Source organism: Aulonocara sp. 'chitande type north' Nkhata Bay, linkage group LG20 (assembly GCF_057382095.1).
Source record: "Aulonocara sp. 'chitande type north' Nkhata Bay isolate Kocher_YH1m ecotype deep benthic linkage group LG20, A_spYH_male_GT1.1, whole genome shotgun sequence".
Taxonomy (NCBI): domain Eukaryota; kingdom Metazoa; phylum Chordata; class Actinopteri; order Cichliformes; family Cichlidae; genus Aulonocara; species Aulonocara sp. 'chitande type north' Nkhata Bay.
The window spans coordinates 26,728,863-26,742,786 of NC_141363.1; the positions used below are offsets into that span (position 1 = coordinate 26,728,863).

At 43.1% G+C, this 13,924-nt stretch overlaps 2 protein-coding genes across 2 annotated transcripts in view; one reads left to right on the forward strand and one right to left on the reverse strand.

Moving 5' to 3' along the window:
* The window catches only part of LOC147305772 (monocarboxylate transporter 1-like), a 32,184-nt gene extending 30,409 nt beyond the window's left edge, over nucleotides 1-1,775 (forward strand). The window contains exon 5 of the mRNA XM_086278697.1: nucleotides 35-1,775. Coding sequence (XP_086134823.1) covers nucleotides 35-300 — 266 coding nt within the window. The 3' untranslated portion in view covers nucleotides 301-1,775. The remainder of the gene's footprint in view (nucleotides 1-34) is intronic.
* LOC147305773 (vasopressin V2 receptor-like) lies at nucleotides 16-10,262 on the reverse strand. The gene is made up of 7 exons (XM_086278698.1): nucleotides 10,171-10,262; nucleotides 8,966-9,240; nucleotides 7,791-8,036; nucleotides 7,264-7,410; nucleotides 6,966-7,188; nucleotides 3,882-4,154; nucleotides 16-3,473 (listed from the first exon to the last, which is right to left on the reverse strand). Exons 2-7 carry the CDS (start codon nucleotides 9,233-9,235, stop codon nucleotides 3,292-3,294), a joined length of 1,341 nt encoding a protein of 446 aa, XP_086134824.1. The 5' UTR covers nucleotides 9,236-9,240; nucleotides 10,171-10,262; the 3' UTR covers nucleotides 16-3,291.
* Between the last annotated feature and the right edge of the window lie 3,662 nt (nucleotides 10,263-13,924).

Genomic DNA, 13,924 nt, shown 5'->3' on the forward strand with positions numbered 1-13,924 from the left:
AAATCTGAATCTCCTTTCTTTTGCCCACCTCCAGGCAGCTTCTATAACTACTACCAACACTATGACTTCACCTACATCACCTGCGGCATCGTCCTCATTATAGGAAGCATCTTCCTCTTTGTGGGAATGGGCATCAACTACCACATGTTAGACCGAGAAAAGAAAGCGGAGGAGCAAAAAGAGAGGGAGGAGCATGCTGCCATGCTGCCGCCTTCTTCTCCGGCAAAATCGAGCGAGGATGGCGTACCAGCAGCTGTCACAATGGACGAAGTCTCCAGGATGGATGAGGACACAGTGTAAACGGACAAACTTGAGAAGAAATGAACACGCACGAGAGCTGCAGTTACAACCACACAGCATCTTTATAGAGAATAATCCCTTTTTACACCACCCTGAAGCCATAGAAACCGCTCCATGATTAAAACCAGAGGCCTGCTGCGGTGACGCTGATGTGAATCTGCGCTCGGCCTCATTCAGACCTCCGGTTTTTGGTCTTTGACGTGCCTTTTTGGTGAACTGAGAGCGTTCCAGGCGGTGCTGCTTGCATAAACACCAGATAGACGCACAGCAGACGGAGTGACTGTAACCATCCCGGAAAGTAACGAGGACTTTGTCTCAGGGTCTCAAGCTGTCACAAAGGTTCAGGGCCTCGTGCGCACACTTTTTTAACTTTTTTTTTTAATAAGTCACCATACATGTTACAATACAGAAATTTCTCCCTCGTGTTCTGCACAATCACTTCACTGCTCAAGGGCTGGATGTAAGCGCTCGCATCCACATTGTTAATCATAATATTAGTTAGGATTTTTTTTTAATTAATTAAAAAAATATGGGGTAAAAAGTAGTTCACTACAACACAGGGAAAAGTTAAGGTTCTTCTTTTTAACATTTTAGGAATGTAGAATAACAAATATCAGTTTTCCTGTTTGTGGAAAATCAGGAAGCTGTAATGTAGGAATCTTCTGAGCGGTATGAAACTAGGTCAGGATGCAGGTATGGAGGCAGAAATGTGGAATTTCAGAGCAGCTCTGATCTTTTATTGAACTGATGAAGATTATGAACATCATCGGAACAGGTCACACATGAGACGTTTCCACGGTCGCCCGAGCATTTCCTTCCTCACAGAGGAAAGCTTCCAATTGGGCGACAGATTTTACGTTTCCCTTTCAGTAGGAATGGATACTTATTATGTTATTATGTATTTTGGTGACTAAATATGACCAAATGTTAGTATTCAAAGTGATTAATTACAAAGTGTGAATTTGTTTCTTCATGTGTATTTTTGTAAAGGTGCTACTGGTACCAATGGGGAAACTGGTCTCTCTCCTCGCTGAAGTATCCACCTGTTCAACAGGTTCATATTTCAGGGGAAAGAGCATCTGCTGCATCAGTACGGCCACATTCGACTGCTCCAAACCCTGATTTTTTTTCTCCGTTAAAAAATAAATAAAAACAAAAAACTGACCTTCATGAACTTGTTGGTAATCGATAAACTGTTATTCTAGGTTTTATTTTCTGAATTATGGTCATTTCAAATTGAAAGTTGTTCTACTTTCAGGATGAGCGTTTTGTGAAGTGACACACTGAAAGGAGGCGATACTGTTTCATTTAAACTGGGTTTTAAAACGGTATTATAATAGTCGCCTTTTTTAGTGTTTTTATAAAGCGGACAAAACTTTAGTTTCTGTAATATTTTTTCTTTTACTTGCTGTGGATTTTTTTATGCGTGTTCTTATTATTTTGAGTGTTGAGAATAAACAGTTTTTAAAATGAAACCTGTTGTATTGATTCTGTAACTTAAAAATAAAGCTTTTTTTTTTTTTTCAAAATTAGCAGAAAAACTGTACATTTACAGTCATTACACATGTCTAACATTTTTATATAAAACTTAAATTCTTGCACTCAAATCCTGAAAAGGAGGCATCTCTATATACCTGAAGCTACCACAGCAAGCAAATACTTACAGAAGCTTGACGAGAGAGAAACGTGAAACTCGATGACAAATTCACACTCGCTGGACATTTCATTAGGTACACCTTGCTAGTACAGGGTTAGACTTCCTTGATTCTTCATGGCACATCTGTTATCTGTTGGCTTGAGATCAAGGGGGACATACAAATCCAAGAAACCAGTTTCAGATGATTTGAGTTCTATGATGTGTTATCCTGCTGGATGCAACCATCAGACATAGAAGGGTCGGACAGCACCAATCTGTGTGTATGCTGCGGTGTTTAAACCACGCTCATTTGGTGCCACGTGGCAAAAGGCATGCCAGAATATATCCTCCACACCAGCAGCTCGGCCTGCTGGTGTAAGGTGGGATGGATTCGTGCTCGTTCACTCCAAATTCTGACCCCTACCATGTGAATGTTTTTCTAATTTTCCATTATCCAATTTTGGAGAGCATGTGTAAATTAGAGTCTCAGTTTCCTGTTCTTAGCTGAGAGGAGGGGCACCCAGCGTGCTTATCTGCTGCTGCAGCCCATCTGCTGTAAGGCTTAACATGTTGTGCATTTAAAGATGCTCTTTTGCCTCTTTTACTTTTACATACTTTGGTTATAGCCAGGAGTTATGAGTTATTGTATAGTTTTGCTTTTTTCCACCCAGAGAATCACTGCTCACTGGATATGTTCTCTTTCTTAACAGCTCTGTAAACTCCAGAGATGGTTGTGTGTGTGTGGAAATCCCAGCAGATCAACAGTTTCTGAAAGACCAGCCTGTCTGGCACCAACAATCACACCTTTTCCAAAATCACTTAAATTACTTGTTGTGATTCTCGGTTTGAACTTCAGCTGGTTGTCTCAACATGGTGCTTTCAGTCGTGCAGACAAAGTTATTTGATTGGCTGATTTAAGAATTTGCACTGGTGTACCTAATGAAATGGAATGAGTGCATAGCTCTAACATTCAGATTTAACAAACATGACCCAGAAATGAGCCTCACAGGTGCTGGAAGATGGATTTTTGTAGTCTTTGGAGAGACTCGTGGTTTCCATGGTGTCATGGAGGGTGTGTGAGTGATGGAGCTCTGCAGTGCCGAAGCCCAATAATGTAGTTATTGTGTTTTTCATGGCTAAGGCAATACACACAGTTACATTTTTGTTTTAGAATTTTTTTCCACATATTTCTATTGTAATAAAAATCCTCGCTCCACTCACCCCTGTTCATTTTCAGCGCCCCTTCACATGGGTTCACTCGGGTCTCATTTTAAAAGTTCAACTAATATTTCCTTAAACATCAGCCGACTCAGCTGTGCCACTGAGAGGGAGTTGCCCTTCATCGTGTCCAGTGTTCAGTTGGAGGTGTGCGTGATGGTGGAGTCGTTTGTTTCGGAAGCTCGGCGCCGAGTGTGCGGCCGACAGTGAAGCAGCAGACGAAGCTCCGGGGAGACGCTGCTGGAGAAGGCGGAGTAGATCCAGGGGTTGGTGCAGGAGTTTAGACTGGCCAACAGCATCAGCAGGGTAAACGCTACACCTGTGTACACACACAGGAGGAGGAGGAGGTCCGTAAATGGCACAGGGGACTGCAGATCAGGCCATCAAGTCAAACTCTGCTTCAGGGTGGTATCTTTGGTAGCCCAGAGGTACTTATTGTAGTCTTGTATATAAAAGTTTATTAGAGAGTTTTAAAGTTAACACAATGACTTCATGTCTAAGGCATCTTTGTGTTGTACAGTTTGGACCCTGCACCAGCTGTCACAGGATGAGAGGCGGAGAAACACCCTGACAGATTACTGCTCCATTTAAATTGGGTTAAAGGTATTTATGTAAAGTTATTTAATTTTTTTTTAGGGATGTAGAGAACAAAAAAATCCTTAAAATTACATCAAGTTGGTCTGGCAGGACTGTGTGTGTGTGTGTGTGTGTGTGTGTGTGTGTGTACCGTTCTGAGGTGGGTCAGGGTCCCAGGCGGCCCAGAGCTGGACGCTGAAGAACGGGGCCCAGCAGAGCGAGTACACAAGCACAATGACCAGCGTCATCCTCACCGTTTTTGACATGGCTGCTGTTACCTCTCCACCTCTGACAGGAGGCAGCTTGGTGGGGTGTGGTGAGCAGGCAGCAGAGGGCGTTGTTGGATCTGGTGGGACGCCGGCTTGCAGCTGAGCTGACGAGGAGGACAAAAACATTCCTGTGACGCTCACTCTCCCTGAATTTCCTCATTTCATGAGTTAAGACCATAAATATGGTTACATTTTTATTTATTAATTTTTTATATATAACTTTTTGATTGTAGTAAAAGCACATATTAGCTAATTTCAGGCATGAGATGAGGAGCATACTCCAGATCTTAGTCACCTTCTACCACCACATTGCTTTAGGAGTAAGACTGCAATAAGTCAAGTGCCTGAAGCATGATCAGAAATGGGTGAAGAGTTTTTATGGAAAGTTTAGTTTACCTGAGCAGCACCAACATGTCAACCATGCCCTTTCTCAACTGCAGGACTGCTTCTCAACAACTGTATGGGATTTATTCTCCAGCCACAACCTCCAGGAGTACACGGACACTGTACTCTCGTACATCAGGAACTGTGTTGACAATGTCACCGTCAACAAAAGGGTCAGGGTGTTTCCAAATCAAAAACCCTGGATGAATAGCGAAGTGCAATCCCTCCTAAAAAGCCGCAACACTGCCTTCAAGTCAGGGGACAGGGCTGCGTATAGGGCGGCCAGGGCAGACCTGAGTAGAGGCATCAGGAAAGCTAAGGCTGCCTATAGGAGGAGGATTGAAGATCACTTTGCTGACAACGACCCCAGAAAAATGTGGCAGGGGATCAATCACATTACCAACTACAGAAGCAATAACCAGGCAACATCTAGGACTGATGCCTCACTGGCTGAGGATCTAAACCGTTTCTTCGCCCGATTTGAGACGACCAGGCCCTCAGCTGCCACACCACTTCCACCCGCCCCCAGCACTGGCACACTAACACTCAGGGAGCACCAAGTGAGGTGTGTTCTAAGGTCAGTGAATCCCAGGAAGGCGGCAGGTCCTGATGGAATACATGGAAAGGTTCTCAGAGCATGTGCTGACGAACTGACCGGAGTCTTCACTAAAATCTTCAACCTTTCCTTGTCATCAAACACCGTCCCGCCCTGCCTCAAAACCTCCACCATCATCCCCATCGCCAAGAAGACAGCTGTGGCCAGCCCAAATGACTACAGGCCTGTTGCAGTTACGCCTGTAGTGATGAAGTGCTTTGAGAGACTGGTCTGTCAGCACATCAGGGCCGGTCTGCCTCCCACTCTGGACCCCCACCAATTTGCCTACAGGACAAATCGTTCCACCGAGGACGCTATCACCATAGCGCTCCACACTGCGCTGAGTCACCTGGAGCACCGAGGAAGCTATGTGAGAATGCTCTTTCTGGACTTCAGCTCAGCATTCAATCATATCATCCCGGAGATCCTGGTCCAGAAACTGTCTCACCTGGGACTCTCCACCCCCATCTGCCTCTGGATCAAGGACTTCCTGACAAATAGACCACAGTCTGTCAGACTCGGCCCCCACCGGTCCAGCACCATCACACTCAGCACCGGGTCTCCACAAGGATGTGTTTTGAGTCCCCTCCTGTTTACGCTCTACACATCCGACTGCTCCCCTACCCATCTCTCAAACACCATCATAAAGTTCGCAGATGACACCACAGTGGTTGGACTCATCTCAAGGGGGGATGAGTCGGACTACAGAGATGAGGTCAACAGACTGACTGAGTGGTGTTCAGTTAACAACCTCCAACTGAACACCACGAAAACTAAAGAACTTATCTTGGACTTCAGGAAGGGCAGAGCAGACCCGGCCCCACTTTACATTCACGGGAGCTGTGTGGAGAGGGTACACTCCATGAGGTTTCTGGGCGTGCAGATATCTGATGACCTCTCCTGGACTGCAAATACTACAGCGGTGGTTAAAAAGGCCCAGCAGCGTCTCCACTTTCTGAGAGTGCTCAGGAGGAACAACCTGGAGGAGAGGCTGCTGGTGACATTTTACAGAGCCACCATAGAGAGCATCCTAATGTACGGCATAACAACATGGTATGCAGGGTGCTCAGCTGCAGACAGGAAAGTACTGCAGAGGGTCATCAACACAGCCCAGAAGATCACTGGCTGCTCTCTGCCCAGCCTGGAGGTCACTGCAAACTCTCGGTACCTCAGCAGAGCTGGCAATATCATCAAGGACCACTCTCACCCCAGCAACCAACTGTTTGAACTATTACCGTCAGGCCGACGGTACAGGTCACATAAAACCAGGACAAACAGATTCAGGGATAGCTTCTTTCCCAGAGCTATCACCGTAGTAAATAAGCACAAAAACAATTGAACCTATTCCATACCGTCACTGTCATTATATTATGCTGCTATTCATACTGTCATTATATTAATGCTGCTATCCTGTATATATTGTACATACTATTGTTTGAGTACTTACGATTGTTTTTTTTGTACTTTTTATATTTTACATTTATATTTATTATTGAAACTTGCACCAAGGGAGTGGCACTCCAATTTCGTTGTACTCTGTACAATGACAATAAAGGCTATTCTATTCTATTCTATTCATAACTGCTGACTGAGAAACTGAAGAACAGTGCACATTCTTAGGTGGTGACGTGCCAGTCATGTGGTAAAACACTCCATAATTCATATACATAATTAACTGTCTGCAGACCAGTGAGGACCATAATTTACCAAATGAACATCATGTTGATTTCAACAGGACTGCAGAGCTGTGACTGAGCGCCTAAACTAATCAGGAAACATGAGTTAGCATGAGGGTTGTTTCTCCATAAGCTTCTTTACAGACTGTTGTCCTTTACCAACTACAGCAGTCGACCCCTGCTGGCCATTATAAACTATTGCAGGTTTAAGGCTTATAGATATGTCCATCTCAAGGCTCAGTGTAGGATAAATAAGCATTATTATCATTAGTGAATCATGCAAAGCTACTGTAGAGTCCAAGAATGATCACCCATCGGGAGGTGCTGATAGGTGGACACAGGGTCCAAACTGCAGTCATTTCCAGGGTTGTTGTACACGAGGGGGGAAACATAGAAGGGGACATTAGACTTTCCTTCTCCTCCTCCTCTTTTTCCTCTCTGGGTTTCTTTTCTTAATTGAGGGAGAGCAGCGGGGGACAGGCGGCAGTCTGATTTCAGGTACAGATTGTTATGAATCTCCTTGAAGATTCGCACCTAAAGGAAGAAAGACGAGAGAGGGTAAATTTTTGTTTCCAGAAGCATCTTGTCTTCTGGTTCTCTCTGTTCTACCTGGCAGATGGTGATGATCAGAACGGGGAGGATGAAGATGGCTAGCGTCATCCACGTCACGTAGGCTTTGAGGCCCCAGGACTCGGCAAAATTGCCCCAACATTCATACACACCTGGAGCCAACTCAGAACGGGAAAAGATAAAGACCTGCAAACCAGCAAAGAGATGAGTGGAGATGATGGAAACAGCAAACAGTCTGATTTTGTGTTTGTGCTCTCTTCTATAAGATTTTAATTGGCACGGTGCTTATTTACGACTTCGTGTTTTAACGTGATAAAAGTGTTGGTTGGAAATGTGACAAAATGGGACACTACCTCTGTTTATCTTCAAAGTTAAAGGCAAACATATGTGAATTTGATGATAGGCCTTTAAAGTAACAGCTTAAGACCAGAATGATGCCCCTGTCCTTTCTTTGACTATCACCTTGTTTTCTTCTCTTTTTAATGTTAATTTTAAGAGCCTAACGGTAATCAGAACCTAAGTTATGCATCTCAGGAGCAGATCTGTGGCCAGCCTCTTTGGCATACCTGTGGCAGGCTGAGCAGCAGCGACAGTACCCAGGCCAGCACGATGAAGCTGTTCCAGCGCTTCGTGGCCCCGCTGCGATGTGCCTGCAGGGGGCAGCAGATAGCATAGTGGCGATCCACTGTCATGGCCACGATGATGTAGGAGGAGGCAAACATTCCAAGAACCTGAAGGTACTTCACCAGGCGACATAAGAAGTCAGGACCAGGAAAGCGTCCCTTAGCGTCCCACACGAGCTGGGGCAACACCTCAGAGAGGAAGAGGAGAGGGAGGAAGGATATATGCTTTTGAAGTAACATGTCGCAATATATTTTCTCTGTGGAGAGTTGTGGTATATGATGCACAAATTTTATGCACACACACGTGCACACAAACACACACAGACATTTGTGCATATTAAAAATCTCGAGGTACAGATTAGTGTGCTCATTCATAAATCCCAGAGCACATTTACATATTCCAGTTCAAATTTACAGATTAATGCAAAAACTGAAAGACTTCTGTGCACTTTTCTGAATTTGCATGTACATTTAAAATCTCAAATTTGTGTACAAAATACAAAAAACACCAAAAAAAAAAAAAAATCAATGAAAAATTACAAGTATTTGTGCACATAATAATGATAATGGATTGGATTTATATAGCGCTTTTCAAGGCACCCAAAGCGCTTTACAATGCCACTATTCATTCACTCTCACATTCACACACTGGTGGAGGCAAGCTACGGTTGTAGCCACAGCTGCCCTGGGGTAGACTGACAGAGGCGGGGCTGCCATATCGCGCCATCGGCCCCTCTGGCCAACACCAGGAGGCGGTAGGGTAAAGTGTCTTGCCCAAGGACACAACCACCAGGACAGAGAGCCCGGGGATCAAACCGGCGACCTTCCAGTTACAGATACGCTTCCCAACCCCCTGAGCCACGGTCGCCCCACATAATGTGCACTTTTACCCCAGTTTAGTTCACATTTACATGTAGGTGTGCATATTTGGAAACCTGTGAAGACATTTGCTGACTTCAGTGTGTTTGTCTTTTTCCAGATTTATGTATTTGTTTACAAACTGTAAAAAAAAGATCACATTTCCAGATTATTGTATCTGCACATATTTTCAGATAATACTACAATTACACACCTGTATAACACACATATAACCCACAACGTGAATGAGTGTTTGCTACCTGGAACAGCGCCACCACCAGGTCAGCCACACAAAGGTTCAGCATGAACTGGTGCAGGGGGTTGTGGTGTCGCCTTCGTCTTAGCAACACCACCAGGACCAGCCCGTTGCCAAGTAACGCCATCACTAAGATGACCGCCAGCACCACCACCTCGGCCACGGCCAGCAGGGCGTCTCGTTCCCGCTCTGTAGCATTAGCACCGGTGGGGGTCTCAGAGACCGCCGGCCGGTCGATGGACGTATACGTGTCTGTTATCACAGAAACGGACATGCTGGCTGGGACAGGAGAGGAACACCACAGAAAGACAAGACGATGACATCGTTATGAAGGAAAACTGTGAAACAAACGTTAATCTTTCCTGGTCCATCTTTTGTATACAGGTGATTATTATTACGTTTTAGAAAGTTTAATACAAGCACCTCAAAAGGGGGTTGAAGTACAGCACTCAAGTTAATTTAAAATCTATTTATTTATTCAATTTTTTCTTAATTTGATGTATTTTCAGTCACTATAAAAAGTTTATTGTTAAATTCTTAGAATCAGGTGCAGTTTTGGGGAAATCCCTAACTGCCCGTAAGTTTGTAATGATGTTCACTAGAGACTGGCCAAACAACAGGACTTCATTACTGCCTTCACATTTGGTCTGATGAGCCCTGTGGGCTCTATGATTGTGTCTGCGTGCGTGCACTGAACTGTAAAAACTGCCGAGTGTCTTTGTTTGTGATTCTTGAAGCCCTCCACCCCTTTATTTGTTTGTTTAGGGAAGAAGTGTTGATCTCTTTTTAGTTCACGGGACACAAAAAGACCAATTTGATCCCAAATGGGCCAGACAAATGGCACTGTTGTATAAGATCCTATAAAAACATTTGAAAATGTTCCCTTTCTTTTTCTGTCAGATGCACTGTTTGTTTCTTTTTTCTTTTTTCTTCTTTTCCATTCTTTCAGTTATTGTACTCATTACACCCATTTTCCCCAAATTCTTTGAGTATTTATTTGAAATAATCATTAATCTAAATAACGTCCAAAACAGGTTTTTTTTTTAATCATTTATGAAGTTTATGCATTTATTCAATAAAGAGCTAATCTGTTTGATTTTCCTTGGCGTTCAGGCTGCTACTCTATTCTTTACATCACTTCCTCTTTCCCATCAAACTCAGTATCAACATCATTACTGTAGGCCAATCATTCTCTTTTCCTCCTTTTACCCAATCAGCCTCTCTTCTTTGCGGTTTAAAGCTCCGGGCTCTTCTGTTATTTGCCTTTCTGACTTGCTTCCTCCTTATCCAATCCTCCTTTGCCATCTTCATCACCACCAGCACATATCATGTAGATCAGGGCTGCCCAATCCCGGTCCTCGAGAGCTACCGTCCTGCAGCTTTTAGATGCATCCCTACTCCAACACAGCTGAATCAAATGGTTTGATTACCTCTTCAGCATGCCATCGTGTTTGGCAAAGGCCTGATAACAAGCCATTCATTTGATTCAGCTGTGTTGGAGTAGGGATGCATCTAAAAGCTGCAGGATAGTAGCTCTCGAGGACTGGGATTGGGCAGCCCTGATGTAGATTCTGAGCACCGGGGCAGTCTAATTTATTCTGTATGTGAATAAATCCCCTCTCCTGAACTATTGCTAAACCCTACATGGAAGTGGCTGGTAAAGGTAGACCTAAGCAGCTTCCCAGCAAACCCAAAGCAAAGTTGGACCTACAAAATCCAAGTGTGCAAAGAGCTGTTCAAGTGTCCTAAGAACCTCTGGCCAAGTCTGATTTTACAGGCCCATTTCTGCATAGTTTTCATTGTTTTAAGTGCTTCTGTAGTCAGGTGAGTGTGACAGACATCAGTAGATGCATGCAGCATTTGCAGACATAAAACACTTCTTAGTCTCAGACAACAAATTTCTTTGGGCAGTAGAAAAAGAAAGCTTCGTCTTGGTTGAGGTTATAGCATGGTCTACCCACTGACTCGCTGGAAGTGGGTAGATCATCATGGATAATGATGACCTCACACCTGGGTCATGAGTCATGTCATCCATATGCCTCCAGTGTTCTGTTTTATCTTGAACTGTTAATCCATTTTTGAAAGTCTATAGGTCCTAATTCAGTTCCTGGTGCAACTCCACACATGGCATTCAAAATCAGACAGATGTCCTGCTTGGTCATGAAATCAGATCCAAGTCCAAGTTTGAGGAGGCACCAAACTGCCCGTGAAGTGCACACTGATGCTGGAACATCCAAGGACGTTCGCACCGTACACCAGGGGCTCAAACTCCAGTCCTCGAGGGCCAGTGTCCTGCAACTTTTCCATGTGTCATCTGAATAAAATTAGTAGGTCATTAGCAAGAGTATAGAACTTGACTGCATGCTGAAGTGGCAACCCCTAACCCTACTCAAGTAAATTTAAGTAAATGTGTTTGGAAAGATATACTTCTCAAAGTATTTTTATTGCATCATGTTCATTCACACATGAGCTGCTGTAACATGAATCAAATGGCTGAATGTTCACCTCAGCATGCAGTCAGGTTCTATAGTCTTGCTAATGGCCTACTAATTGTATTCAGGTATGTTGCAACAGGGACACATGGAAAAGTTGCAGGACACTGGTCCTCGAGGACCGGAGTTTGAAACCCCTGGTCTACACAGAGCTCGTCAACTGATGCGTTTGCTTGTGTTGGCAAAACTGAATTAGGTCAGGATTTGGATTAAACGCAGCAAACTGCTCGCATACTTTGATGATCTGAGCTCCTAATGAGGTTGTTTTAAGTTCATCCACGTTTGGAGTCAAACACTTTGGTATGCGGATAACAATGCAACATGCTTCTGATTGCTTACTAAAAAGCAGCTCGTCGCAGGAGGATGTCACACGTTTTAAATGCCTTTAATCAAGCTGTCATCAAATATAAATCCAGTCAAACCTTCATTGTCATTTGCATGCTAGAGCTTATAACTGCGTTTGTCGATGGCACCGTGAACTGTTCACAATGATTCCTGGAAGAGTCCATGCAGTGATAACGTCTGTTTTTAATGCAGTGCTGTCGGAAGACCCGTCCATCACAGGCATACCTGCCAACCTCGTCCTTTGTGCACAGAGATTTCTCGAGATTCTCAGATTTTTTTGATGATATCACATACTGTAGATGATGAGTATTCAGAGTTTTCACAATATTACATTGATGAACATTATTCAGAAATAGATCCACTCTGTCTCTCCAAGATGCTATTTTCACATCAAACAGTCAATGTTAGTTGTTGCCATTTTACCTAATTACTTGAAAAGTGATTCTCCAGTTGTTAAAAGTACCACTTTTCCAGCCTTTTAAACACCTGCCTCAACATTTTTGAGATGTGTTAATGTCACCAAATTTAAAAAGGATTTTTTTTTAAATGCTGTCAGATTTCTCAGATTAAACATTTGATATGTTTTCTGTGCTCTATTGTGAATAAAATGCGGGTTTGTGACATTTGCACATCATTGCAGTCCGTTTTGTTTACATTTTAAACATCATCTTTTTTAAATTCAGTTTGTACAAAAACAGCTAAAGGGATTTGCCAGTGAATCATCTGAACTGGCAGCTGCTTGAGGTGATCATGGCCGAGTTTCTGATTTAATCCCAAATTTTTACAATAAAAGAATCAGCAGATAAATTATTGATTTAAAAAAAAAAACAATCATTAGCAGACAGAAAATGATTTAAATGAACTCCAACAGTAAAACCTTGCATGGATACAGTAATATTAATAATTTATTATATGATATATACTTTAACAGATTTTTAACTTCATCCTCCAGTAGTTATATAATAAAAAACTGCAGCAGTTAAAACTCATTCACAAAATGCTAATTAAATGTCAAAACTAAAGAAAAGTCATCAGATCTCTTTTGTGTTTCCTCTTTTTCTATGTTTTTGTTGAAATTATTGTCAAGTCTGACAGAAAGAAACACTTTAGGATGTAAATGTTAGAGTCTGCAGGTGAGAAAGTATTTTTCATTCAGCCAGAGGTGTCTGCGCAGGAGCTAAATACAGGAGTCACTCCAGTATCTGTTTAAATAAACTGAACAGCCGAGACTGATGACGAAGGCTAGACGCCTGCTTTATATTGAAGGTTTTTTGCCTATTGCTTTGCAAAAATGGCAAAGCTAAAGCTAAAATCATCAGTTTTCTTTAGTCTTTTCTGTTTTCTTTTTAAGCTTCAGTTTGAACATCATGAATTTCAGTCGGAAGAGGAGAAAATATTTTCCAGTCAGCCGGAGGTGTCAGGTTGGAAGCACTAGAGATGAACAGAGAATTCCCTCCAGCCCACGGAGCTGAGTTTGTTGACACCTTTCAGCTCCTTTAATCCTATTAGAAAGCTGGACACCTGCTGCTTTACACATAATTTGCTTTGCAGAAGCCGTAAAGCTAAAAATCAATTCAGTTTACTCGTTTTTCGCAATCCTCTACCGCTTTTGATTTTAAAAAAAACAACCCTAAAGAGCATGAAACAGGAGGTTTAAAGTGCGTGACTAAAATTAACATCTATCTGTACAGATTTTAATTTCCCATTTTCATGAAAAACAGGAAAATCATAGGGAAATACGAGGAGACGGAGCCGACTCACCTCCTCCTCAGCGTCCCGTGAAGCATCTGTAGGAGCCAGGACAACCTGATCTGCTGTTGCACACACTAGCTGCATCCATGCTGTGTCTGCTGCATGTGTCTGTGTGCGTTTGTGTGCTTATTACACTGATGGTGACCTCTGCCAACTCGCTCTGCTGTTTCTCCTCTCTCTCCTCTTTAGCACATCCCTCTCTCTCTCTCTCTCGCCTTTCTGGATTTTATGAACGTGGAAGAAGAAGAGGAGGAGTGAGAGAGAGGGTGATGAAAGGACGCAGTGCCCGGGCAGTGTTTGCGAATTAATGTGATTTCCTGTTGATTATTGATATTAAACATGTGGCTGTTGGCCCTGCTTTTGATCCACCCTTC

What these genes read in the sequence shown, in the direction of transcription:
- LOC147305773 (XM_086278698.1), bottom strand. Translation starts at nt 9,235, where the DNA reads ATGTCCGTTTCTGTGATAACAGACACGTATACGTCCATCGACCGGCCG. An exon ending in TGCTGCTCAGCCTGCCACAG is followed by an intron (nt 7,411 to 7,790) that starts GTATGCCAAAGA and finishes GCTGGTTTGCAG; the next exon opens with GTCTTTATCTTTTCCCGTTC. An exon ending in CCCTGACCCACCTCAGAACG is followed by an intron (nt 3,474 to 3,881) that starts GTACACACACAC and finishes GTGTGTACACAG; the next exon opens with GTGTAGCGTTTACCCTGCTG.